General features: G+C 38.7%; 2 protein-coding genes across 3 annotated transcripts; one reads left to right on the top strand and one right to left on the bottom strand.

Moving 5' to 3' along the window:
• Nucleotides 1-878: 878 nt before the first annotated feature.
• On the bottom strand, nt 879-7,220 carry LOC109039069 (pyrroline-5-carboxylate reductase). The gene is made up of 8 exons (XM_072299548.1): nt 7,065-7,220; nt 6,440-6,538; nt 5,642-5,737; nt 4,592-4,748; nt 2,826-2,910; nt 2,253-2,392; nt 1,878-2,089; nt 879-1,118 (listed from the first exon to the last, which is right to left on the bottom strand). The coding sequence occupies exons 4-8, from the start codon at nt 4,622-4,624 to the stop codon at nt 1,058-1,060; spliced, it is 531 nt and encodes a 176-aa protein (XP_072155649.1). The 5' UTR covers nt 4,625-4,748; nt 5,642-5,737; nt 6,440-6,538; nt 7,065-7,220; the 3' UTR covers nt 879-1,057.
• A 5,455-nt stretch (nt 7,221-12,675) lies between these two features.
• LOC109038943 (DUF1676 domain-containing protein Osi16) lies at nt 12,676-26,243 on the top strand. Of its 2 annotated transcripts, XM_072299541.1 has the most exons (4): nt 12,676-13,070; nt 17,222-17,582; nt 21,344-21,436; nt 22,906-26,243. In XM_072299541.1, exons 1-4 carry the CDS (start codon nt 12,762-12,764, stop codon nt 23,286-23,288), a joined length of 1,146 nt encoding a protein of 381 aa, XP_072155642.1. In that variant the 5' UTR covers nt 12,676-12,761; the 3' UTR covers nt 23,289-26,243. The 2 variants fall into 2 exon arrangements, with proteins under 2 accessions (XP_072155642.1, XP_072155643.1); XM_072299542.1 differs by lacking the exon at nt 21,344-21,436.
• Nucleotides 26,244-26,368: the final 125 nt, after the last annotated feature.

Genomic DNA, 26,368 nt, shown 5'->3' with positions numbered 1-26,368 from the left:
CATTACATCGGCAGTAGACCAGGACTAGACAGAATCGCTCGCCTGGAATTTTCACCAGTTCTAAGGCCAGCGAAATGCGGAAGTCTACCCTTGAGTGGTCATTCATTAGTGGCCAGTCGAGTTTTCACTTTCGTCGGCGGCGAAATGAAAATGACATCACGAATTGCAGGGGAAGCAACGGTCAACATTCGTTACGTTTTCCAGTGGCTAATGCTCTTGTGAAGAGTGATTAAGCGCATCAATGACATCATCAGATCTGCCGGTTTTCAATACGCACTCGGCTCCTAACTTCTGTTTCCGGTTGAGGTTTTTTTTTTGTTGTAAGATGAATTCTCAAAGATTAGAATATATTAATTTGGTATGCGATGCATATAATATTAAAACATATTTGTTTTAATGGAAAAATATGAGGACGAAAAAAGCTGTGGTTAGATCTGACGTAAAATCATAGAAGCTCCCTCTTCGAACCGTCCTTATTGGGTCAAACTTGGATCTTTAAAATGCTGGGTAGTAATCGATATGGTCAGTGCAACTTCTAACCATTATGGTAGGTTAATAAATTACGTGCTCCAAAAGACGTTACTTTGATGACTATGAGTGCGTTTGAAGCTCATCATCAATTTGATTATATTTTGCTATTCGGAACTTCAATTCCTAATTCAGTTTAGAAACAACGTACGTACCAAGAACGTATAAATTAAGAGTTGAAGAACAAATTTTGTTATATTTAAAAAAATTGTTCATTCTATACGAAAGGAAGTGACGTTCTGAGATCAGTATTGCTTCAATGTCATGATTTAAAGAAAACACTTTCCGCTGAAATTTTTGTTTTTCTCGCTTCAAAATTTGTCGTGAGAACTGTTGAATTAAAATGAAACTTATTTCCTTCAAAAGTTTTTTATTCATTTGAGCCCAACAAATTTCGAAACGGTGGCAAAAACTGCCAAAATGAATGGGGAAAAAATTAAGACTTGAAATCTCAAGCGAGGAAAACAATGATAGGATACATATGTAACTTTCTTTTTTCCTTGATGAAGTTCACTCCAAAGGTGTTGAATTAACTCGTCATCTCTTTGCTCCTTGCAACTGCTGCATTGATTGTATCCATCATTCCACCTCTGAAACAGCAATAAACTTTTTTGAGTGTGAGATGATAAAAGGACAAAAAATACTTTTAACTTCAGGTGGTTGATTAAAATGGTTAAAATTATTCTCCATTCTCTGTATCATTTGTGAACAGAGTTATTATATTTTTTACTGAGAAAATTTTCAGAATGGCCCCCAACATCTAACTAAATTTCTAGCTCTTGTTAGTGAGACCTTTTAATACCACATGCAATCATTCAAAGTGATAGTGGCAGATTTATTTGGAGCATTGTTGTCAAATTGATAGCAGTTACTAAAGTGGGGGAACTTCTATTGTTAAACCACTAAATTTAATTTAAGATTAATTATTTTTGGTTTATTGCATATTTAAAGCATTTTTTTTTAACTATGAAGTTTTAAGTTGCTCTTAAATACATCCACTCCTAGGTATCGGTTCCTCGAAATGTAAAGCTTCTAAATTTTGAAACTGACATCTTTTCAAAGTGTATGTACGCTTTATTTTAAGTGGGGCAGTTCGTATACCAAAAAAACCGTAAGTAAAGAAAATTTTGAGCTATTTACTAATTTTAGGAGTAAAAATAATCCCTGAAATGTTCAAAAGCAAAGAGTTTTGCATCTATATTTAGCTTTTGCTCACAGTCCATTGACAGTATAAGAAGAATCAAAACAACTTCTGGTCAAATTAATGTGCGATAAATAAAGTTTCAACTTTTTTGTGAGCTTTTCGGCTGCATTTGCTGTTCCTTTTTGCCTTTAAAATGAGAACTTACCGTATTCCTGCTTTTTCTAGAGCGTAGACAGCTGCGATAGTTGTTCCGCCAGGTGAGCAAACCTGGTCCTTCAACTGCCCTGGGTGTTTGTTCGTCTCGAGCACCATTTTGGAAGCACCAGCCATTGTTTGGGCAGCCAATTGGAGGGCCATATCACGAGGCATCCCGTTTTTCACTGCACCATCAGCCAGAGCCTCAATTATTATGAAAATCTTGAAAAGAAGAATTTACGTGAAATAAAATTAAAATACCGATCCATTTTGACATCCTTTCTGTTCGAATGAAAATAAACCCTCAAAAGGGTACGTGCAACAAGGGTCCACTGATCCATTAAAGTAAGATAGAAGAGGTAAAGTAATAAAAAAAAACTCTTACATATGCAGGTCCGCAACCAGCTAAAGCAGCAAAAGTTGGGGTCAATGACTCTGGAATTTCTGTGACAGTTCCATTTTTCGCCATAATTGCTTTCACAAGTGCAACATCCTCGGAGTCCTTTGCCAGTTGATGACAGATAGCTGTTTAAAGGAAAATAATTATAGGAGTAAAGGATCAATAGTAAAGTCTTCAAATTTTGATGAGAACAGAGAGATGGTCAATCTTGCAATGAAAAGCTGCATCAGCGTCTTGTACATACTGACTACGTACCTGACTGCACATACAATCGAACGGTTTGCGCATGTGCAAAGACTGTACATACAGTCGAACGGTTTGCGCATGTGCAAAGACTGTACATACAGTCGAACGGTTTGCGCATGTGCAAAGACTGCACAGTCGGCAGTGGGCCACTGCCGAATGTCCATTTCGCTCACAAGTGTCATTAATTGCACAGTCTGACTGCTAGTGTGACAGCAGCTTTGTATACTCATATAACAGAAAAAATTACAGCACCACCTGAAAAATTCTAAAGAGAAGAAGAGGGAGAGGAATTGTAAAAAAAGTTGTACAAACCTGAGCAACCAGCACCGACCATCAAAGGGGTATTAGGAATGACTCTTACTACCCGGTGACTTTTCCCAAAGGTTTCACCAATTTTCTGGAGACAAAAATTAATTACTTAAATGACGCTTTTTGGTATCAATGTGAGGGGCCAAAAAACTGCATAAGAACTGAGATGACAAAGCGAACGTCAATCACACAGTTTATACTTTGCTAACATTAAACAGTCATTTTAGCTGTCATCTTGATTTTGAAGTGCTTAAGTAAAAAATATGAATTTTGAAGGAAAGATGAAAACAACTTTAAAAAAAAATTACAGAACAAAAACTAAACTTGTATAGTTATTTGCTTGTATGTGTAACAATTGTGTTGGTGTATTGATACTCAACTGGAAATTGCACTGCAAAATCGAGTTTCTCAAAAATGTAGACACTCAATTTAACCTATCAGTCCAAAATGATATGCTGAAAAAAAATTAACCCTCTCCCTAAAAATAAAAGCTACCAATGACATGACGATGCTGAATCCAAAAAATCATATAATTCCGATTGCAATGTTGTAAATTTGTTGTTGTACTTTAAATTTTATTTGCAAAACCAGGCAAGGCCATTTCTTGAAACCTTCCTAATTTTTATTTTCCTCGTGAATCATGTTCTAGGTATGATAGTTATTTTTGATGTTCTTATGGGAATAATAAAATAAGAAATCTTGTCAGACACTGCATTCTATTGAGCACTTCTATTTTATAAAAATAAAAAAAACAGTTGCTGAATTTACATAACATGTGACGGATCATATGGTGACAAATTAATAACTTCATACTCCCGATTTGACACCTTAAATTATACCTTCCCGAATTTGACACTCTACACACATGCCAAGCTCAACAATAAATCTATTTAACAAGGTATTCTTTAATGGTTTCGTCATTAAATCTGCAATATTTTCATTTGAAGAAACCTGCTGGATAGTTATTTGTTGTTCAGCAACTTCTTCTCTCACAAAGAAATGTTTTATTGCTAAATGCTTGGTCCGCTTGCGGGAAACTCCGGATTTTGAGCTATGCCGGGATCACACGCTGAATTTGGCAGCTGAATATGGAAGTCAACAGTCATCGCTCAACAGCTAAAATTTCGCAAATTCTAGCTATTTTCATCCAGATGTGTATCAAATCTATTCGAATAGTTCAGACAAATCCGACATTATCCGATGGTCGCTGAGAATCGTTGCTGAATTTTGCGCTTAGGCATCAGGCCGATGACTTCCACATTCAAGCCACATTCAGCTCCCAGGCTCCCACATTCAGCGTGTGATTGAGGTGCTAGTCTGATAGCTGCGGTGTTATCAATGTGTAGAACAGGAAGCTGTGGTAGGTAGCTATGTCCAAAAAGTCTGTTTAACCCTATAGATTCACTCGTTGCTTCTGATGCTGCAATAATTCATCGTCAACAGTTGTCAAATTTACTTCCTGCTTCTGAAGTATATATTGTTCTGGGCAAGGTTTTTCTTAATTCGTCATGCTCTTAATTTGCTTTCATTTCTAAACCACACCCTTAAAAGATCACATTGTATTTGTAGATGAGGGAACTTGAATTTAACAATAAGGAATCATTACTTTTCTTTTTCGCTGACTTGGTTATGTTTATAATTTACATAAATGATGAACTAAACCAAAACTTTGGAGGCAATTTTCTCCAAAGGTAATTTTTGGACTATGAGCTTCTTGCACATACCTCCTCAATTGGGATTTGTGTTTTTCAAGTCTTGTAATCGATTACCTGTTCTAATGTGCTCACAGTAGTGCCCGCCATGATAGAGACAAAGAGTACTGATTTACTGGGAATTGCTTTTTCACCTTTGAGTCCAGTAGAAACTGGTCAAACATTTGAGGCTTCATCGCTAAAAACACGACTTTAGCTTTGCTGAAAACAGATGCTGCAGACAAAAATTTCCTTGTCAAAAGTAGAGATTAAAATATTCCTAATGAAAAAAATTACACTTTTTTCAGAGTATTTTCATTTTACCTGCAGTATTTTAAATGAATCATTTGTTCTCTTCTGACTGCAGTTTGGTTTGGTACTGGAATTATCTTCTATTACATCTGCAAGACTGTTTTGATTTGATTCGTTTTACATTTCAGCAAGGTGACGAAAGTTTTATGTACTTATTACAGGTATTTTGCTATCCAATATTGTTGTGAGGTAGTGTGTAAAGTTGCCTTGTTGCACTGTGCTGTTGTAAAGTTGCAATTACTTTCCTTGTTTCTTGCCTATTTGGATCTACCCGTAAGTTGTTTAATAAATAAATTAATGAATATCCAACTTTTTTTCAGATTTTTCGATAACTTATTCAGAGCTCCAAGGACTCAGTCTCAGGTAACTTTAATTTGAAACCTATGATTTCAATATGAAAATTAATACTAAACAAATGTTTATCCGTTTCAATGGTTCAAATGCTACAAACATTATTTTTCTGCAGATAAAAATGGCCAGTAGAACATTGTCAAAATAAACAGTTTAACTCAGTCCTCGTCTCAACTGATGCCAGTAAAATATTTAAATGATGTCAATGAGAATCAGTAGAGAATTTAAGTGTTCAAATGGCATTTTGACACAGTTTTACTGTTTCATTTTATCAGGACGGACGGTCTTTCATCGCACACTGCAGACGTACTTCAACATGTACAGTATTCTTTTTTCAATTTTCTTGAAGTGATCACACCACAATATTGAATTTTATAGGATGAACTGATTATTGAGAAACTCTTGAAACTAGTGACATAGCATTCAATACCAACAGTATGGGTGATAAACGGGGAGGTAACTTACTTATACTGTGAGTAGTTTCGACATTAGCAGCCTTCCATGGTGAGAAGTTTCTTTCAGAAGGAGCAAAAACAATGATTTGAGCAGGTTCCAGAGCACCTGTTACAAAAGTTAACAACATCATCGCTAGAAAGAGATACCTATGTGATGATAGAAAATCCAGATGAAACAAAGAAGGCTTTTTAAAATAATACAGCAGATAATTCTGAGCATTGTTGCTTTCGCCAACATTTCAATAGCCTAAGTGCAAAACCTCATGGCGCCACTACAAAGTTCAAAATTTCTGCCTCTATTACAGTTTTTCAAAAAAAAAAAAAAAAAAAAAAAAAAAAAAAAAAAAAAAAAAAAGTCAATCTCATAGCTTAAGATACTTAAAGAAGATTCTGCTGAGAAAGAAAAAAAAATCAAGTAATATTTAAGAAAGTATAGGTTCACTAATTTTACAGAGGAAAAATAAATAATGACAAGAAGTCTGCAACGTCGCTATTGGAGATACATGGTTTTCGACTTAGGCCATCAATTTGTAATATTTAATGTTGCGTGCACTGAAAAAAATGTGGCACTTTCATTCTAAAATGATAAAAATTGAATGAAATCAAAGTACTGCAAACGAGCATATCATAGCAAGATGACTCGCTGAAAAGGATCCACTTGGTAGTTGGATTTTACCTACTTAATAGTTGAACTTTCCGTGGGACATGTATAAATCACAAGGAACTATGTGCATAGATTTGGCGTTTAACATAGCTTCTTTTAACATAAATCCATCCAATTTTACTGACTAAACATCGCAGTGCATACCTGATTTTATCAAGCCGAGTCCTATGGCTTGGGCCATATTGCCAGCTCCGAAGAAACCCACTGTTACATCCGACAGTTTTGCCATGTTGATAAAACTACCTAATAGAATCATTTAAAAATTAAGCATATTAGAAAATTTGGTAAAACCAAGTCTTGTATGAGACCTTCACATTACATATTGAGTGTTTCTCTATAACAGGAAAAACCAGTGCAATTCTTAAACAAGGGTACTTCCTCGAATGATCCTGGTTAAACACGGCAGTGGCAAATCCTTTGGCAGTTTTTCCTTTTCGGCACCAAAAAATGACACTTTTCGGCTCGCGTCCTAAATTTTAATTTTTCTTAAAAGTTTGCAAAAAAGCACGCATCCATCATTTGAGTTTCCTTCCTGCTGGTAAGCTTTTACGAGGTTCTTCTTTTTTTTGAAGTTACCGCTGGCTTCCCCCAATTACTTTGAATCACTTCGAAATTCATTTCACTCCGATACTATTCAAGACACCTTTAAAACTTTTTTAAAAATTTTAAAACACTATGATATCCAACACGGTGCGTAACTTTCGAAAAATAGGTACAACCGAGCGGAATAGTTACAGAAAACACAAGTAAACATAGACTAAAAGCATACCAGTATAAAATCGTTGGACGACACGTCGAGATCGCGGCCACTACTGAAGGAATATTTGTGAGTGCTTTCACAGCTGACAGGTCAAGGGTTGGCACACGATGCCTCTGATAAACACAGCAAGCTCATTACAGGCGGTTGCGGTAGCTGATAAGTTAGGGTCAGTTGGGGTAATTCCGTCACGGGGTAATTCCGGATGTGCATCATGGCGGTCGTAATATTGAGGTTAGGGAATTTTCGCGGTAGTACGTTGTTGCCAACGTTCAGTTGTAGTCGGGACGAGATTTGGTATGACCCGACGACTAAATCTCGACGATTTTCGACGATTTCGCTGACTGCGAAGCGGTTCTCAAGCGGCACGCAGCGCCCCACGGCCAGGGGTTGGGCCGCATAGCGGCCAGGGGGCGGGGTCCCTCTTGTAGAAAATTAGAGTAAGCTTCCAATGAGCTACAGCCGGTTGCTATGAGTTGTGAGCCGGATCACTGTTTACTGTGTGTGTACTACAGTCCCCATAATACATGGTCACATGGGTCACAAGACTGTGCTGGCTATACTCACTCTATCTATACTCTGTGAATAGGCTGTGTGGCGGCTGGTGGCTCGATGATAAACATGCGGGTGGTGGGTGGGGAGTGGAAAGGTAGAAATCCTCCAAAGTAAATTAAAAGCATATACATTTTAAAACGTCACAAACGAGATACGCAACAATTGAGCCATTAAGACCTTAGACGAGAGATCAAACATGCCTCTTGACTGTAAGGTTGGTTGGTATTCTTAGCATTTAGTGGTGACTGGTGGAGCCAGACATTTTCCACGGGTAATGGGTTGTCCAACGGTAAAAAAATTCCTAAAAATTACGTAAACTGACGTTATTGAGGAAAATTTTTCTGGTCGTAATTCAGGGAGCCCAGAACTCTTATTCCCCATCCCGGGTTCACCAATGTCAGATATTTTATGAAAATCTCCAATTACTTTTGTAATATTCTTAAAATACTGGCATTGTAAAAAGTCTCGCCTTTCAATTAAACTCATTTCGCTAAATATTGGCGTTTTGATTGCTTTTTTCTCCAATCCTCACTTCATGTCTCAATGTTATGATTTCATATTTTGCGTTATGAGAAACTTTCACTGACTCTAGGGAGTTAACTCCTTTCGCTCTCCTTACGCTCACAGTTTGTGAGTGTCCAATCGATAAAAAATAACGATTTAACGCAATTGAGATCATCTTTTATCAGCCTCAATGGGACGTATTTAAATCAAAAGGAACTATACTATTTTCGACATGAGCCCTGTTATGCATGTACTCTATATGTCTCTCAGGGCCCATTTTAAAATAGATTTAGTTCCTTTCAATTTAAATGCGTCCAATGGTTCATCGCACGAGCCGATGCCGTTGTGGGACTGACTTTCTAACTCATCCTTGCAAACGGCTCGGCGTGCCAAATTCCCACCTGTTTATTCGATGAGGTAAAAAAAGATCACCCAGCCAAAATCGTATTTATGAAAGAGTTTACGTTCAATTATAATTTGTGTCGCACGTGATGAATCTATCATGCATGCGACCCAGTCGGCAATTCCATTTTTTAACCTCCCGGCGTGCTCGGTTCAGCGGGTACTTTTGATTCACCGAGAGGCGAGTCAATGGAAGTACAAATGTTTTCGAAGAATCGACAGGAATTGGAGGTACGTGCGTGGATAACGAGGGCCGATGGAGTCGCGGTTTCCTGGGTTCACTTTTCGTCGTTTAAATAAACGCGCATGTGCATGTTCGGTGAGAAAACGAGGAAAGTCGGGATTCGAGTGCAGTTGAACAGAAAGGAAAATGAAACGCGACGGCCTGTCGGACACACCTGCGCTGCCAGGAAAATTCAACGGTTTTTCGCGGGTTTTTCGGTGTTGGGGCCTCGGGAGGATACGTGTCTATCCTACGTTGCAACATCAATCGGCAAAGCACGAAATGAACGTATCTTCCAATGCGGGTGTTTTCAAAATTTCCGCTCCCTGTTTATTTTTTGATAGCGAAAGAAGCAAACTATATAGGCTTGAAATTCATACAGAATATGCTGTTAACGCATAGAAGAAAAATCAAGGGATGTTTCAAGAAATTATGATGATTAGTTTACTAAGGAAAAAATGAAGTATGATAGGAACTCTACAACGTCGCAAATAGAGATACGTGGTTTCGCAATTGGCCATCACTATTCAAACATTTCGAGATTTTTTTCTTGCACTAATTTAAATATCATTAAATATTGAGAAAATTCGTCCATTGTGAAATTATTGCCGTGAAACTATTAATATGAACACAGCTAAATAAGAACCTGTAGGTTCAGATAGATCAATATAATGTACGTCGTTTTAAGTCGTATAAGTTGGTTCCTTCGTGTCTAATGTCAGTCCAATGGAGTACTAAAGATTCAAAGCACTAAAATTGTATGTGAATCACGTTGGGTCCATGAAAAATAGCCACGATTTGACTCATAATTGAGCACTACTGTCTGTATTTTCAATTATAATAGGTCAATTCAAACTTTTTGCAATATACTTCCTTGAGAAGCACAGGAGCCGGATTAAGGGGGTGGCCACATGGGCCGCGGCCCATGGCGGCAAAATTAGGGGGCGGCAAATTTTGCAATTTTTTTAAATGCAGGTACAAAAAAATCGGATTCAGAAAAAAATTACAAACCAAGAAAAGGTGACAAATATCTCTCATTTCCTGAGAGTACATTAATTTCTAATTTTGTCGTATTTCGGTGATACAAAAGACTGCGCACCTTTAATTAGTTGAGTTAAGAGAGAAACCAAACACGTAATTTGGCCTGGAGCGACGCGGCGCGGCGCAAAGAGAAATGATGACGAGGACTTGAGATGAAAAGGAGAAGCCCTCGGCGCGGCGCGGCGCGGCGGTCGGCATGTAACACATATTAGCGCCTACAAGACTGCATGAATACTTCACGCATTGCGTCAAACACAGTACGGTCAACAGCGGTCGGCGCGGCGTGAAACGCACAGCGCCTACACGACTACATGAATACTTCACGCATTGCGCCAAACACAGTGTGGTCAGCGCGGCACGGCGGCGGAAGTTAAAATTATTAAACCACATTTATGTTTGTTCTTTCTTAATTTTTTAGTTCATTTCTTACAAATGAAAGGCCTTGTCCACACAGAGATAGGTTTACGGAACTGAACTTTCGCGTGAAGTTCCGTGAACTTTTGCTAGTAGTGCTGACAGGGCTTACGCAAAAAATGTGCCCAACACGAGTAAACGCGTCTTATGCACCTCTCCTCCTCCGGCACGTTCACTTGATGGTTTTCATTGATGTTTCAAAATGAATGAGAAGAGGGCGGTGAAATACAGGCGGTCCATGGGCGGCAAGTAGGTAAATCCGGACATGGAGAAGCATCCTACAAACTAATTCGATGGCCGGTTTGTCTTCGAGAGACCTTGATTTTTTGGTAAGAACTCCAAGAAAGTGATTCGCATTACGGTGTGTCAAAAGGTCTAATTCTGACTCGTACATTAAATTTGCAAATATTCATCATGTCTACCGTGTCTTATGAGAAAATTCGATGGGGAATATCAAGGGGCTTAGCTTAATCATCCCTTACTGTCCCTTAATTTTAGAGGGTTAAACCATCATTGATACTCTAATATTCAATGTAATCATGGTGCCTGAAAATTAATCGATGGCACCATTAGTGCCCAAGGGAACGGATCTTTGATCATATTAATGAATTTGGAACCAAATTACTGACGTGTGAACTGAGGCTCCAAGTTATGAAAATGAAACTCATCGTCATGAGTTTTTGTACACATGAAAGCAAAAAAATCAATTAAAAATTGATGGATAGCTGCGCAGAAATTGATTGGTCGCGTGGATTTATGCTTGGCTGCAGATCGCGCCGTCTTGATGCTCAGTTGTCAATTTTACTCCGAATTATTTATTAAGCCTGTAGAAACATTAAACAGGAAAAGTCTCAATATTTCAATCGATTATCCTGATATTTTTAATCCTCCAAGTCATTTTTTTGCCATGAAGTTTACTTACCATTTGTTTACCATAACATATTTCAGTTCTCCTCAAAATCTGGTAATTTGTAACGTTTATCACATCAAAAATCTCATTCTATAAATTGCAAAACTATACGGAAATAGGAATTCAACCATCCTTGTTACTCGTGTATTTTCCGAAGGAATTACACTACTTTTTTAGTAATGACCAAATTCAATTCGAGAAAAGATAAAGAAACGGATCGCCTAAAATTGTAATTACACTAAAATAGCTTGACCACATCAACGAAGCAAGATCTAGTTTAAAGTTTCATAAGTTGCTATGAGGCACGATTCTAAAGGCACGCATTCCATCGCGCAAGTTGGACCCCAAATGGGACGCGACGATCCGTCAAAGGAACTAAATCGAATTTCCTCATGAGAGGTTTTCATGTCACCTTTGATCGCAGGCTTGCTCGTCTATAAACTCAATACAATTGTACCCTTAACTTTTTTCTGAGGGTTGGGGGATAAAAGTCTTGTGTGCGTGTTTACAAGAATCTCTTTACATGTGCAAAGTCTCATTTCTCAAAACATGATTTAACACATTAGGTATGACACACAGTTGAAAATGTCCGGGTTTGATGTCACTCTGTGTTACTTTAGGCTACTTATATTGTGTGTCAGGGAAACCCAAAGGGTTTGGTTGCTCAACACAATTTAGTGTTTAATTGCAGGCTACTCTGAGACATCAGATCATGAAGAAAGTGTCCTGCCGAGCTTATGTATACTCTTGTTTTCCACTTAACTCTCAAAGCCTTTCAGTCAAAGGTCGCACTGCCCTGTGGCTAGCGCATGGGCCTGCCGCCGATGTCTTTCAGGTTCGATCCTAGAGTATGGTGCCTAATTTTGCGAAGTTGTAGATTTTCAACACAAAGATTTGGTCGATTTGACTCAGGGGAAAAGTAACTTTTGAAAAAATGAACCAATAACTTGTGTTACAATTTCGTGATGTACTTCCTAGATTAACACAAGATCTCGGTTCCTTCTTCCTACTGTGTGGGCGTAACTAGGGATCACAAATTGATATTCCTTTATGATGTTGCTGAGAATGTAACATTTGCATACTGACATGGCATGCATTCTACCTAAGGAACCTGCATTGCAATGTTGCGACATATCACACTTTTTTCGATGCTGTTAAAAAAAAAACACTACATTCGAGTTTCTATTTTACTGCGCAAACCGGTCACTCTGCGACAACTAATTCGCTCGTAATTCCTTGTTTCCTGATTCAAGTATTGCCAGGAAGAAGTTGCACATCTGGTAACATTGGCATGCTCGTGATGTTCCTCTTTGCAATGCCATCCATTATCATCTATCTAGATGCTCACTGGACACGTCCCCCGTCTTCGATGATGTTAATGCAATTTCGAAATTACCTCGTAAACTTGTCACCCGCAGATGGACAACGTCGCGTCAGGGTCCGGGGGAAGTGTGCGAAAGGGAATAAGAGGGGGTTCGCGAACCCCGGCTTTTCAGCGACGGCGATTCCCTCTCTTCGGCGACGCTTTTCCTCCGTATAAAACGGCGCCGAGCCGTCTTACGTGATTTAGTCGAGCGATTTCCGCGCCGGAGTCCACTTCCGTTCCGTCGAAGGCGCCGACCGCGCGCGCCGATTTCTATGCCCGCGCCCGAGCGCCGCGATGCTCCTTCCCCTCGGCCGACCCTCCCAAGTGCCCAAGCGGATTCGGTTTAGGATGCTCCTGGCGAGCTGCCTCTTCGCGCTCCTCCTCGTCGTCGACGGCAAGCTCATCCGGGGCCAGGTCTTCTCCCCCGCCCCCGAGAAGCGCCCCCAGGATAAGGACAAGGACGCGATCAGTGATGAGTTAGTGGTGAATAGTATAGACAACCCCATGAATATCTCCGAGGAGAGCGTTAGTGCTGCCAGTCAGCCGAGCGATTCCGCGGCCACCAATGAGACGGATAACCATGTTGAGGATATCGTCAAGCAAGTAAGTTTCAAGTCCTTCGAGGAACTCACTCACGTTATTAGAGTAAGCACCACCGTAGGAATTCCTCAGTTTCATCAAATTGCAGATCCAAACAGTGTCTAGAAAATCTGGCCAGCGGGCTGATTATTGAAATTGAGGGACTCGCAGGACAAGGTTGCATCAGTGCAGTTTGTGGAGAAAATCGATATATTAATGATCTCAAGTAATACTTGCCTTAATGTTAAAATTTCTCTCCTAAATTCCAATTTTTAAGCATCAAAAAGTCAGTTTGAACTTTCTATCCGCCATAAGGATCTATGTAATTTCGAAACTTCAAACGCGTATTTCTTAAAATAGCATAAGACCTGCACTTATGAGTTTTGTCCTCCAAGCCCCTCAATCTAATGACAATGCGATAGACAGAGGAGATTAGGAGAAAATACAAGGATCCTATTGGTCTAAATGGGTAATTCTCAAAGACCCAGGGATGATGGACTAACTGCAGGGTCTCTCATGGGCTGCCGTTAGTTAATGTATTACTTACTTACCTCCCTTGTCCATTGCAACCACCCGCTTCCACCAATAGGATCGCTCCATTCTCTCATAGTCTTCTTTGTCGATCGCTGTATCTATCAATTTCAATAATCAGCCCGCTGGGTGGCCTAGTGGATAGCGCTTTTGAGACGAGATTAATGAGTCCCGCGAGGTCTAAATCTAGTGGTGGATACACGATTTCACGGAATTGACTTGCGGGTCTGCGGGAACAGAATCATGGCATAATTCCTGAAAATTTGACAAGCTTAGAGTATTGATAGGTTCATACTCTCTCATCAAATATGGTTACAAACTTGCATCCACTGAAAAAAAGTATGGTGACATTTACTATGAGTCTACTTGATTTTTACACAGTGATACTATTTAGTGGAAATAACCAGAATTATAGTAGTATCGCCAGAACTCTGGTGATTCTTACCATAGTATGGTAAATGCCACCATAGAGTCTGGTGTTTATTACCATATTCGTATCACTGTGTCAGAGATGGTAAAATCTACCGGCATATTTTTTTCAGTGTCAGATACATCAGAATTTCATCAGATTAAAATGTACATAACTTTTTCTCAAAGCTAAGGCTTTTCAAATTACACTTCAAATCGCCATAATAGCAGTTTTTATCTGGGTTTTTTCGTCGCAAATTGTTTAGGGCCCTCCTAAAAGAGATAAAGGAAATAGCGCAAAGTCATTTTTTTCTGAGTTTAAGAGGGGAAAGGCCCCTTTTCCGATGAGCGAGAATGTATACTGACTTTTTTCTGAGACGTAGCAGAAATTATTTAAAAATAGTTGTAAACTCCTAGACTGACCACATTAAAATAGTAAACTCCTAGACGGCCAAGATTTCCAAAATATAAACTCCTAGACAAGTGAAATTATCTTCAATTAATCCCTAAAAGTTCGTCGAGTTTTGTTGCCAATTATTAATGATAATCACAAGATTAGCATGATATAGTTGCTTGAAAAGTACATAGACCCTGACTGACCCAACTTCTGTCACCCTCCCTCCTCTTTCATGAGGAATCAACAATTTTTTTGAGAATAAGCACACAATTGGCGCATGTGGATCATTTTACTGCCGGTGAAATTCACTCGTTCGACCGTCACCTTTCCAAATTCGACAAAAGAATAGAATTTTTAAAATAATATTTTTGAAAAATATAATGTAATTATGCAGTGCGCAAACAAGACAGGGGAAGAAAAAACCTATTCTTAAAAAGTACAAACGAGGGAAGGAATATATATTTGATATGAAAAGCTTGTGAAACTGAACAATTTCCTTCTGTGAGAAGAATTCCTGTTTTAATGTAAAGTCTGAAACCGCTGAAATCTGAACCGACTAAACTTGTTTTTCCCCGTTACTATTTATCTTAGAGTTTTAACTCTAATGCATTATTTATATATTGCGCACATACAATGCATTTGGAACTAAACCGATTTGTGATTTTGTGTGTAGGTATTAGGTAAAATGTTTAGTAAGTTAGAGCTAGAGTTGTTCGGCATTGCTACAAATAAAAGATTGATTGAAGATCTAACTGAAAAAGGTCAGTCTTTCATACTGAGCGTTTTTAATACTCTGCAGAACACTGCGTCAAAATTTTAAACCATACTTTGGATTACGCGCAATGCGGTGAAAACCGTTTGAAAGGAATCATCTCTAGAGCTTGTAAAAAACGCTGGTAATTAAGGACGACTTCTTTTATTCAAAACGAAACAACTACCTCCGATATTTGGGCATTTTTTTCTTTTTTTTGGCAGGGGGGGGGGCAAGTTTTTCTCAATTTCACACCACTATCAAACCAGGATACGATTTCTTGCGTCTAAAATACGTGGAGAAGTAAAGAGATGACAACAGAACATGGCTCTTGAATTCCGCGGCTCTTCTCGTGTGCCCATTCATAAATGTGCTTGAAGTATCATCAAAATGGAAGGCGTAATGAGACCTTTGGCCATGTAGAAAGTGAGAGATTCGTAGGTTTAGTGTCTGATGTGTTTAAATCAACTTTAACCCAAAGGACACACATGGATAAACATAAACAGTTTATACATTAACGTAAATAGGAAAAAATATATTTTCATGATAAAGTATATTTATCTAATTTTACAAAGCAGAATTTTCCAGATAACTTCATGTTGAAGGGTTGCGTTTGTCTGAAAGCGCAAACTGTCCTAAAGGACGGAGGCTTTCTGCAGAAAGTGCACATTTTGACTGACACGAATCATAAATAACTAGTTAAGTTTTTAGTAGCGTAACTTGTGAGCGTAGGCGTAAGCGTCACTGATGAACCACCATGATGAACCACCATTGAGATACAGACAATTAACAATTCATAAGCAGAGGTAGAGTTAAATTTTAATCTCCAGTCAAAAAAATAGGGGAAAAAAATGTTTTTCTTCATTCAAATTTTCAACCTAATGGATATCATCGGGAAAAGAGGGACGAGGCAAATCATTATTGAATCCGCGTAAGTGCAGTAGTAAATTTTTGCTAAGAATGTCTAACGTAACAGTCACTTTTACAGCGCAGCTTCGCGCTCTACACCCAATCGCCCTATTGCGGTATTGTCCCATACACACTCCCACAGATCATCAGGCAATTGACATCACCTGATCTCCTCATGCGAGAATATCCAATGTCAATTTTTTTCCGGACAAGGGGGCATGCTCCTTAACAGGATTTCTTATCTTTATTTTTAGGGGAAAAATGAAGAGCCTAAGTAGTCTGCATACAATCAGTTGTAAAAATCTAAAAAATTAGTTATAATGAACTTACGATCAATTTTTACGGATATCTTGTTCCACATCTCTCGTCAATATCTTAATATTTAAAAAGAACTAGCGATATCTTTCAGTCCGATCCTCACGAAATGTTTTTCCGAGGATAGTGATGCGTCTGAAAATTTGCGAAATGTGATTGGATTCGATCCCGTGAAATTCCTCAATTTTTTTTTTTAAAAAATTTTGGATTAAGTATTGCTGAAGTCCTATTTTCTATTTTATCATTTCTAACTGGACTTTTTTCTTACTCTTAGCGAATAAAAAGTACAAATATGTTGAGATGCGAGATCAAATTTTCCCTGAAGTAACCATGAGGCAGCTTTGCCGCATTCGTCGTCCCCAAATAAGAGAAGGTAGGGGTCGCAACTCACACTGTAGAAAGGCAAACATGTAATACATCTTAACAATTAAATCATTATTCAAAAAATTGACAATGTTGTGATAAAGATCAGTAATATTTTACTCCATAGGCACCATAGGCAACGCTGGAATTCAGTCCCGGCGTGAAATGCGCTCTCAGTTAGTGCCGAATGCGACGAACACTGTACAAATTTCATTTTAACCCCTAGATGCAACTATTCGGGCTCCACGGATGTCCGTGTTGTATATGCACGGAATTGAAGGCGTTTTGACAGCCCAGCCACTGACCGCTTCGGTGATATGTCGGTGATCTGTTGATATGTATATCGCGATATGTTGAGCATGATTTGTAGAGCATCTACTCATGCTTATGAAATGTCTTTGGTGTATATGTAAAGAAGTGAGGATATCCTTTCCTTTCTTCTTGTTTTTCGAATTTATTGGTGGATGAAGTAAAGAAATGGGTAATTGTAACATGTTTCAGGTCATAAGCAAAAAATGCAGCCATCAATACTCAATGACGTGCCTGAAGTTGGATGTAGTGAAGCTTGTGGAGCACCTGGGCTCAGCGGAAAGCTACCAGATTCTGCCGGGAGTTTCAATAGTGTACTCAAAGTCAAAACGCAACGATACCAGTCTGATTCCGGCCGATTTGGCCGTGTCCCTTGTTCGGGACGCCAACTCAACTGAGAAACTAGACAGGTTTCTTTTTCAGAAGGTTGACAACTTCCTCAGTTCTTTGTCGCTCAACGTCAAACTTCTCGACTCAAGGGTGATCGGAAGCGTTCGGAAGTTCAGTGTGAGCGCTTTCTCCAGTTTCTTCCCAAGCTTTTGGCCTGAAGAAGGTAATTGATATTTTTGTTCTAGGTTTTAATTATTTCGCACACAGGCATTTACACCAATACGCATGAAGCCCCCAGATCCGTAAACACTTCTAGAGCCTAGATAATTATCTAGGTTTCACCTAACTTAACTCAACTGAAGTAACTGGACTTTCTTAACTTGACCTAACCTAACCTGACCTAACGTAGCCTAACTTGATCTAAACTGACGTTACTTGACCTGATTGACCCGACCTAATCTGACCTGGTCAGACTCGCCGTATATTCCCCTGAAGTAGCCGACATTTTTGTACAACAATTTAAAAAATAAGCATGCACAATTCCGAGTGGTAATTTGTAGATGGTATCATAAGGAGTAAAATATTTGGCATCCGCGATTCATTCTTCAGGCCGCATATATTATTTTGTAAATTGCGAATACGCATTATGTAAGTTTGAAATCAGTTTTGATAGTTCCGGGGTATACAATTTTTCTGTTGGCTCGATTTTTATTGTACATCACATTGCACCTTCTAAATTTTACTTCAATTTATTGATCAGTTTGAAAAAATTGGCTTAAATCATATTAGATTTATTTTTTGCAGTTACACTAAAAAAGCTCAGTTTCTGTTTTTAATGTAAAATTACTTCATCCAGCCTTGATCCTTTTTGCAGCATTTATTTAGAAATTGGATAGATTTTTCTACTTTTATTAGAGTGTATTTGCATTAAATCGTGAAAATAAAATGATTTCCCTGGCAAGAATTTTCCAGGAAGATAAAAGATATAAATGTGAATAAAAAATTGTGATATTTATAAATTCAACTGACTTAATTGAAGCAGAAAAAATTTCCAGAGCCCCCTATGATATCCTTTTTGTTATCGTTTAATTTTTCAGTGGAAACCATCACAGTTTTTATTGAGAGTAATAATTTAATGATTCTGCCTTTACATTTTTGAGTTGTTCTTTTTCTGAGTGGAAAAATATGATGCTCCCTCTCAGAAACTGAATTTTATAAAAGCAACTATGAATGCCGTCATTTGACACATACCCAACATCAGACATACGATCCAACCGAAGATTAGTTTTTTTTCATGCTCTGATTACTGATCCACCCAAAAAGAGCTCCACCGATTCGCACAAGACACCCGGGCCGTCATTCGCGATTTTCAACGATTTTGGCAATGTCACTGGCCGCTTTGACGGATCAGCCAAAGCCAGGAGTGGGTGCGTTCATAGAATCGAAAACTATCTCGTCGAATTTTACTGATTGATTCTCAATAGAGAGTGTAAGTGTAAGGAGGTGATGGAGCTGAACATCCTGTTGTCTGCGTTCCACATGGCTACTTCGAGGCCCCCTCACTGTTTTGGTAGTTATTCGCATCGCCTCGAGGTGTGCCTCACGTGAGTTTTAATAATGGAGCAGCTCGGACTCTCCAAAATCAGGAGGAATTTTCTGTTTCATGCAGTGAGATAGAAATTACCCATTTGACAGTCACGAGCGCTGAATTTAAAGCAATGCAATGTCTGAAAGCGCTTGAAAGTTATAATTTTAGCTTCCACATAACAAATCAATTTACCTAAAACGACGGTTTCAATCGTTTTTTGTCAAGAGAAGTAACACTAGAGGGCAAATGAACTAGATTTTGCGACTGAGAACTTACAATTTCTGCCTCATCCTTAAAAGAAATCATGTGCATAGGAGTACTAACGATACATACATTGTTTCTAGACTAAGCCGGACATTGTAGTTCTCGATTGCAGAATTTAGTCCGAGTACGACTCATCAGTGACCATAAAGAATGGAACCTCCTATTTTGAAGGTCACGTGATTTGCCTTATGTCGAGACCTGATATATAAATATTCTGACGATTCCTGATTCGTAGTTGTATAAATCTTCTCAAGTGATCTTCAATTGATACCAGAGCCGATTTACCTACTTGCCGCCCATGGGCCGCCTGTGTTTTGCCGCCCCTTCTCATTCGTTTTGAAACATCAATAAAAACCATCAAGTAAACGTGTCGGAGGGGGAGGGGTGCATAAGACGCGTTTACTCGTGTTGGACACATTTTTTGGGAAACCCCTGTCAACACTATTAGCAAAAGTTCACGGAACTTTGCGCGAAAGTTACGTTCCGTAAACCTATCCCTGTGTGGACGAGGCCTTCCATTCATCAGAAATGAACGAAATAATTATGAAAGAACGAACATAAATGTGGTTTAATGACTTTAACTTCCGGCGCCGCTCCGGCCGCGCAGACTGCAGTGTGTTTGACGCAATGCGTGAAGTATTCACGCAGGCTTGTAGGCGCTATCCGTTTCACGCTGACCGCAGTGACCGCACCGTGTTTGATGCAATGCGTGAAGTATTCATGCAGTCTTGTAGGCGCTAATATGTGTTACATGCCGACCGCCGCGCCGAGGGCTTTTCCTTTTCATCTCAAGTCCTCGTCATCATTTCTTTCTAAACCGCGCTGTCCCAGGCCAAATTGCATGTTAGGTTTCTCTCTTAACTCGACTAATTAAAGGTGCTATCTTTTGTTTTACTGAAAGACGACAAAATTAGAAATTACTATTCTCTCAGGAAATGGGAGATTTTGTCACCTTTTCTCGTTTGTAATTTTTTTTTTCTAAATCCGATTTTTTTTTATACCTACATTTAAAAAAATTGTAAAATTTGCCGCCCCCTAGATTCCCCGCCATGGGCCGCGGCTCATGTGGCCACCCCTTAAATCCGGCCCTGATTGATACCAGAGTAGGTTTTTAGCACCGAACGCTTCAAATATACCAAGGAGTTGGACCCACTTTTTAAAACACCAGACATGTTACTTTGTGACCACATTTTGCCTGCGTGTTGTAGGAAACGATTAACCCGCGGTAATAAAGTTATCGGACAAGTCAAAAAACTTAACCGAAAACAGTTTACCGTCATTTAAGTTTTTTTTCTGCAAACGTGAATTTTAACCCAACAGATGCAAATTCCTCTAATTTTCTCTGTTTCTGTGATATTGAGAGAGTCGGACCTGAAAACCGCGATCTTAGAAAGCTAATTTAACCTTAATCCAAATTAAACAAAAGCATACTTTTAATCTAGAATGATGTATCTCATTTCGTTACTTTAAGTAAGGAAATGCGCAGAAGTAGTGAACGATGAATTCTCCAATTTACCGCTTAAAACTAGCTGAAACTCCCTCCTATTCATAATTTTAATTCTCCTGGCTTTTTACTAGGGTTCTTTGAATATTCATCTGAGAATAAAACACATCTGACTGACCTTAAACATTGAACAATATATGACACACTATAATTTTAGCTTCAATGGCATGCATCAGAATTATAGGCTTGCGGTGGTGGTGCTTTAAAAAAAGAGCACAGCTTCTTTATCTTTTTGGGGTGGGCAAAGGATTTTATGGTCCACTAAATCATTATCATTTCTAAAAATTTTTAAGTTTCATGTAAGTATTGTTTGCAATGATGAGGGTATTAACCTGCCACAATAATCTCAACTACCATGCCTTGAAATTTACACTATTTTTCGTTGTATATTTTTCATTATGACTCAGTCAAGGGCAGTCCTTCACTCACTAGGTCCTCAGCTGATTTTCCTTGATATCTTTACTGACTCTTTCACTCGAAGAAATCTGCTTTTGCAGCATGCAACATGTACTTTTCTGACTACCGCGTTAAGTATTAGGGTAATTCAACTCCATTCTGAGCGAATGAATGAAAATAAAACTATTGTGATGGAAAATTCACTATTCTGACGAGTTGTTTTCATTTGTAGGTACTGAGGGCACTGAGAAAGTCGTTGATAAGGATGATAAGGATGATGAGGATGATAAGGATGATGAGGATGATGAGGATGAGGAGAAAAAAGGTAAGCAAAAGGTAGAGGTTACCTTTACCTTGCCTCTATAATTAGAATCATTAAGTGAAGCTGAAAGTCATTTTTGGCACTTAGCTCGCAGATTGAAAAAAATGAACTTTAACTATAATTAACGATTTATTCGTTGTGCAAACCGAAAATACTTTAATCATACCTACTTTTACTGTAATATTCATCCATCCTTGGCCGATGAAACAGTGAATTCTCTCACAATAGTTTTATTTTTGATAAAATAATGTAATACTTTAAAGCACAATCCTTTCGAAACTTACGCATCAAACATTATGTTTCATCAATAATTAACGGTAAAAATTCCTATCTGTACTAACGCCTTCATGTTTGTAGTGGCTTGAATCTCTATGACCTCTTTATATTCAGAATACCATACTCATGCACGCTCTATCTCTGTCTAGTACATGGGAACCTTATGTTAATATGATTTGCGCATGTATCAAATAGGCACTGTAGATTTAGACACAATTTAGATAACAGGTAAAATTGTCAATCAAAGAATTAACTAAAAATATAAAATAAAATGTGACTCCTAACTCGAATATGACAATGAAATTCTGTTGATGCAGTGTCATTCTAAGCCATTAGAGTCTCCTAAAATTCAGTTACTATATGCAACCCACCTTTCGGGTCTTCTAGCAAATATTCTGAACTCATTCTCTGTTAGTTTTTTCATCCCTCTCAGTAAAAACTGTCAAATATAAACTGAGAAACCTATGAAAAATACTTAACTCGATGAGTATTTTTCTGCTTACTTACTACCTTTTATTTGATTACATTTTGACATAGTCTCCAGAGAAAATTTCAGTTTAAGAATAAAACTATGATATCCGAGGCATTGATTTGACTACATTTTGCAATAAAGAACTAGTTTTTTGGCTCATCATAGAAAAAACACATGTGCCATTAGTTTAATTATGCAGGTAGGTCCTTTTCTGGGGGAGCTGGCGGTCTGGAAATAAACTTCTGAACAAGGTACAAATAGACTGATTTAGTGGCTACGTCATACTTCAATTGCAAACAAACACATAATCTTGTCTCTGATTCGCGCCCTTCGCGCCACGGTGGTAAAATGCATCTAAGTGTTTCTTACAATTGAAATTTTTCGTGTTTAATGAGTCCTTAATTGATTTATGACCTATTGATGACTATAAATTGCAATGCATTAACACAATTAACTCACACAGAATCGGCACATTAGTGAATGTTTGTTTTTGGTCGAACCACTGAGTTGATATAACGTGACATAGCATCTCAGATTCATGTCTTGAAACCAGCTCGCGGCCGATTTCATTGTGAGATTCTAACCTAGAAATCGATACGTTACAACATCTATGTTTTTCTAGTGTAAGATTTTGAAGAGAAACCAAGTGACGTTTTCTTCTACTTTCAGACCTTATCTATTGGCCCTTTATAATTATCCACGTCATTTGCTTGGGTGATTCCAGGTCGGAAGAAAAAAGACTCGTACCACGCGGCGGCCATGTGGTCGGCAGGGACGTTAGCGGCGGTCGGGTTCTCGGCCCTGGCGGCCATGTCCGGCAAGGCCCTCATGACGTCCATGATCGCCCTCCTCTTGGCGGCCATGTCAGCGTTCAAGCACCACGGAGGCGGCAAGACTTCCCACTACGAGATCATCACCAAGCCGGCCCACTATCACGACCATGACCACCTCCACTCGGCCAGCTACACCGGCGCCCCCTACAGCTACGCCCGGCACCTCGTCATCGCCCCCGCTGAAGACGACCGCAACGGGCCCCCGGACGAGTACAAAATCCCCTTCAGGCCCTACCCCTTGTCCCCCACCTACATCCCGGCGCATGATAAATGACGCCGGGCTGATTGGGCCCCTCAGATAGGCCCCGCGGATGAGTACAAAATTCCCTTCAGGCCCCGCCCCTTGCCTCTCACCTACATCCCTGCTCATGAAAAATGACCTAACGTCAAGATAATATAAGAAGTAGACGACATTGTTTGTCTTGCAACAAGATACATTTCTGGGCCAAATTTTTTTGAAAAGCATCAAAAACTGGGGGAAGCGTACATCAACTCAGTGTTACCTGATATACCGGGATGGGCAAAAGAAACGCGCGACACGCCATTCGACGATGTGCCACAAATAGGGGGTCTCCATTTGAAAACTTTAATATTTTGAGGGGGTGCTCAGCGGTCGGGGGGTCGTAACCCCCCAAAAAGTTGTCCCCCTCGATGATTAGGACAGCAGCCCAAACCAGAACATTTTAACTTAACAATTGAAAGAGTTATGGCGTATCGACCGTTTGTTTTGCCCATCCCGGTATACGAGGGGCCCAAAGCGTCAGGGGTGTATTTGTCACAAGGGAGGACAAAAGTCAAATTGCGAAAAAGAACATTACGTTATAATACGTCCTTTGGAGTATAATTTTAAGAGGAAGGAATGATCAATCTCCAAATTGTGCGTCGAAATGCTTGTCACTTCTTTTCCTCAGACTTATCTCTTATTTGAGCTATGCTGTTGTGTGCAGAGGTCATTGTTTGGAATCCAAAATTTCCTCTCAAAAATTACAAATCCTCACATTGAGCTCGGAAAGGTTAATGTGCAATTATCAATAGTATCTAGATACGGCCATCATACATTTTCCTCAAACCACGAGGCTAAGTGGAACAAAATCCAGAAGGTTTAGATTACGGAAGTGACTGAAAAATAAGTTAGTCGAGTGGGTCGCGGTTGAATAGCATTTTAATGGTTAAGTTTCACAGTGAAGGAAAAAGTAACACGTTTTACCCAAACGTCAAGTCACCATGTCCAATGAAAATAGAGATACTGGCACTGAGGAACACAGTGAGTTATGTCATTCAAAAATTGCTTAAGTCATTTATGCCAAAGTCTCCTCAACCATAGTATCATCGGGTGCAGATTAATTTAATAATCATTGGTTACTCTACATCACACGCACTATTGATAATGCCCAGGGTAGAAAATACCATGATTATACTGTTTCAGATTAAACGTAGACGATTGAGATTTAGACGAATCTTTTCATTATTTTACGGCGCTTTAAAATTCTACATTCAACAATCAAAATAGGATTCCAAGACCTATAGACATGGCGTATGGAGAAGCAATAACTCTGTCCAAAAAATTCACTTTGGGTGGCTACGAGACTCAATTAAGATGATTGAATGAACCCATCTCCCTTCAGTCAAAAAGTTTCCTATTTTTTGGGAACCCAGGGAGTTTCATCACCTCGTATTAAGAGAAATCACTGTTACGTGCGGCATAGCTTCATAAGTCCAAGGTTGGTTTTGCCGAAACCAAAATGCAAATTTCATCGTCCACATTTATAACGTTCGAAAAATGAAAACTTGCTATTCTGCATTATCGCAAACAGCTTTGAACTTGGGGAAAAAATTCCACAAAAAGGCTGTGTTATCACAAGGTTCCGCATTATAACCATTATGTCTATAAAATGACTAGGTTTCCGGAAACGGAGCAAAAGGACTCTCTTGGCAAAATTCCTCCTTGGCTCATTAAGTATTTTATTTTTGACCCTCTTTCCTGCCGTGTTATGAAAAAGAGCCGTAAATATATTTCTGTATGAGCCACCGCTAGCATATGTTCTTGTGTATCTCGAGGCTCATCCCAGAATGAACTTACTGCGTTTTTTCGTAACATAGCAGTCTTGGTCGGTTTTCCGAGAGTCATTCTTACATATAACGTTATGCACACACGTCATCATTACCTAGGATGTAGTATAGAATTAAACTATGCGTTAAGATCTTACTCGGAAAAAGTGGTATGAGAAGTAGAAGTTTTTCTTTCTTTAGAAAGCATATCAATGAAAAAAGTGCTGAATGGAGTATCTCCATTGCGGTTTATCAAAATCGCCGCTCCTATTTCGTTTTTTCAAATGGAGTCAAGCCAACTTTGAATGGCTTAAAATTGGTACGGAATATTCTGCTAATACAGTAGAAAAATCAAAAAAAAAATGTCAAGAAATTACTTTGACCAGTTTCCCAAAAAATAAAACCAGGAAAGTACGACGGAAAGTCTGCGACGTCGATAACAGAGAGATCTAGTTGTGCACTTGGGTCATCGGTATGAAAGGACATTCACAACAGTGGTGCGAGAATTTTTTTTTTAATTTTTTAACGTCTCAATTTATATAGGGTTTAAACACATTTTTTTTTCAACACTATCTTTCCCTGTGATGATTGTGAAAAAACCCTTGGATTAATTTTTTAATCAAAAAATTAGAACAATTTCAACTGAAAACTGCATTGAAAAGTCCAAAAACAGGTAGTTCTGGTCATAAATTCATTCAGCTGAACGAAAGCAGAAGAACGGCTCTCATAGGGTTCACTAACCCAATTGCAATGGTAAATGACCAATTTTGAAATTTTTGGCACCGATTCCGGTTGCAACTACCCGAGTTTGAAGCTCAGCATAGGCTGTGAGCAAGAGAAAGATTAGGTCTTTTCTTTTTTATGTATTCCTATGTGTCTTTCTCGGTGGTAAATTGTTTCTCCTAATGTTATTATTGCTCAAATTCAGGAAAATTAGATACCTCAAACTCCTGTATAATTAAATTGGTCCATCATTTCGAGAAAATCACTCAAGTTATTCGCACAATATTGTTATATAGGGTCATGGTTGTGAAAAAACGAGAAAAAATAATCTCAGTAGTTTATAAAAAAATGGACCATAAAAATGATAAATAATTTATTTGTAAAAATTGCTTTGTACAGTTTGTTCTGTGTTAATGTTATTTTAATTTATGAATTAAAACTTAATTTATTGATTCTATTCACCATTCCTGATTTTCTCCGATAGAATTAAGTACCTACTTAAGTCGGAAATAAAGTGTTTCGATTTTTGTGTTTTTCCTATTTCCTAATTCTCTATTTGAACCACCGATCATTCATGAATGG

The sequence above is a fragment of the Bemisia tabaci genome, chromosome 4 (assembly GCF_918797505.1).
Source record: "Bemisia tabaci chromosome 4, PGI_BMITA_v3".
Lineage (NCBI taxonomy): Eukaryota > Metazoa > Arthropoda > Insecta > Hemiptera > Aleyrodidae > Bemisia > Bemisia tabaci.
This window is presented reverse-complemented; position numbering and strand designations above follow the sequence as displayed.

Excerpts from the sequence above, each read along its gene's own strand:
- LOC109039069 (XM_072299548.1), bottom strand. The coding sequence starts at position 4,624 with ATGGCGGGCACTACTGTGAGCACATTAGAACAG. Across the intron at positions 2,911-4,591 it reads CTGTGAGCACATTAGAACAG|AAAATTGGTGAAACCTTTGG; the intron begins GTAATCGATTAC and ends TTTTGTCTCCAG. Across the intron at positions 2,393-2,825 it reads GGTCGGTGCTGGTTGCTCAG|CTATCTGTCATCAACTGGCA; the intron begins GTTTGTACAACT and ends TCCTTTAAACAG.
- LOC109038943 (XM_072299541.1), top strand. The coding sequence starts at position 12,762 with ATGCTCCTTCCCCTCGGCCGACCCTCCCAAGTGCCCAAGCGGATTCGG. Across the intron at positions 13,071-17,221 it reads TTGAGGATATCGTCAAGCAA|GTCATAAGCAAAAAATGCAG; the intron begins GTAAGTTTCAAG and ends AACATGTTTCAG. Across the intron at positions 17,583-21,343 it reads AAGCTTTTGGCCTGAAGAAG|GTACTGAGGGCACTGAGAAA; the intron begins GTAATTGATATT and ends TTTCATTTGTAG.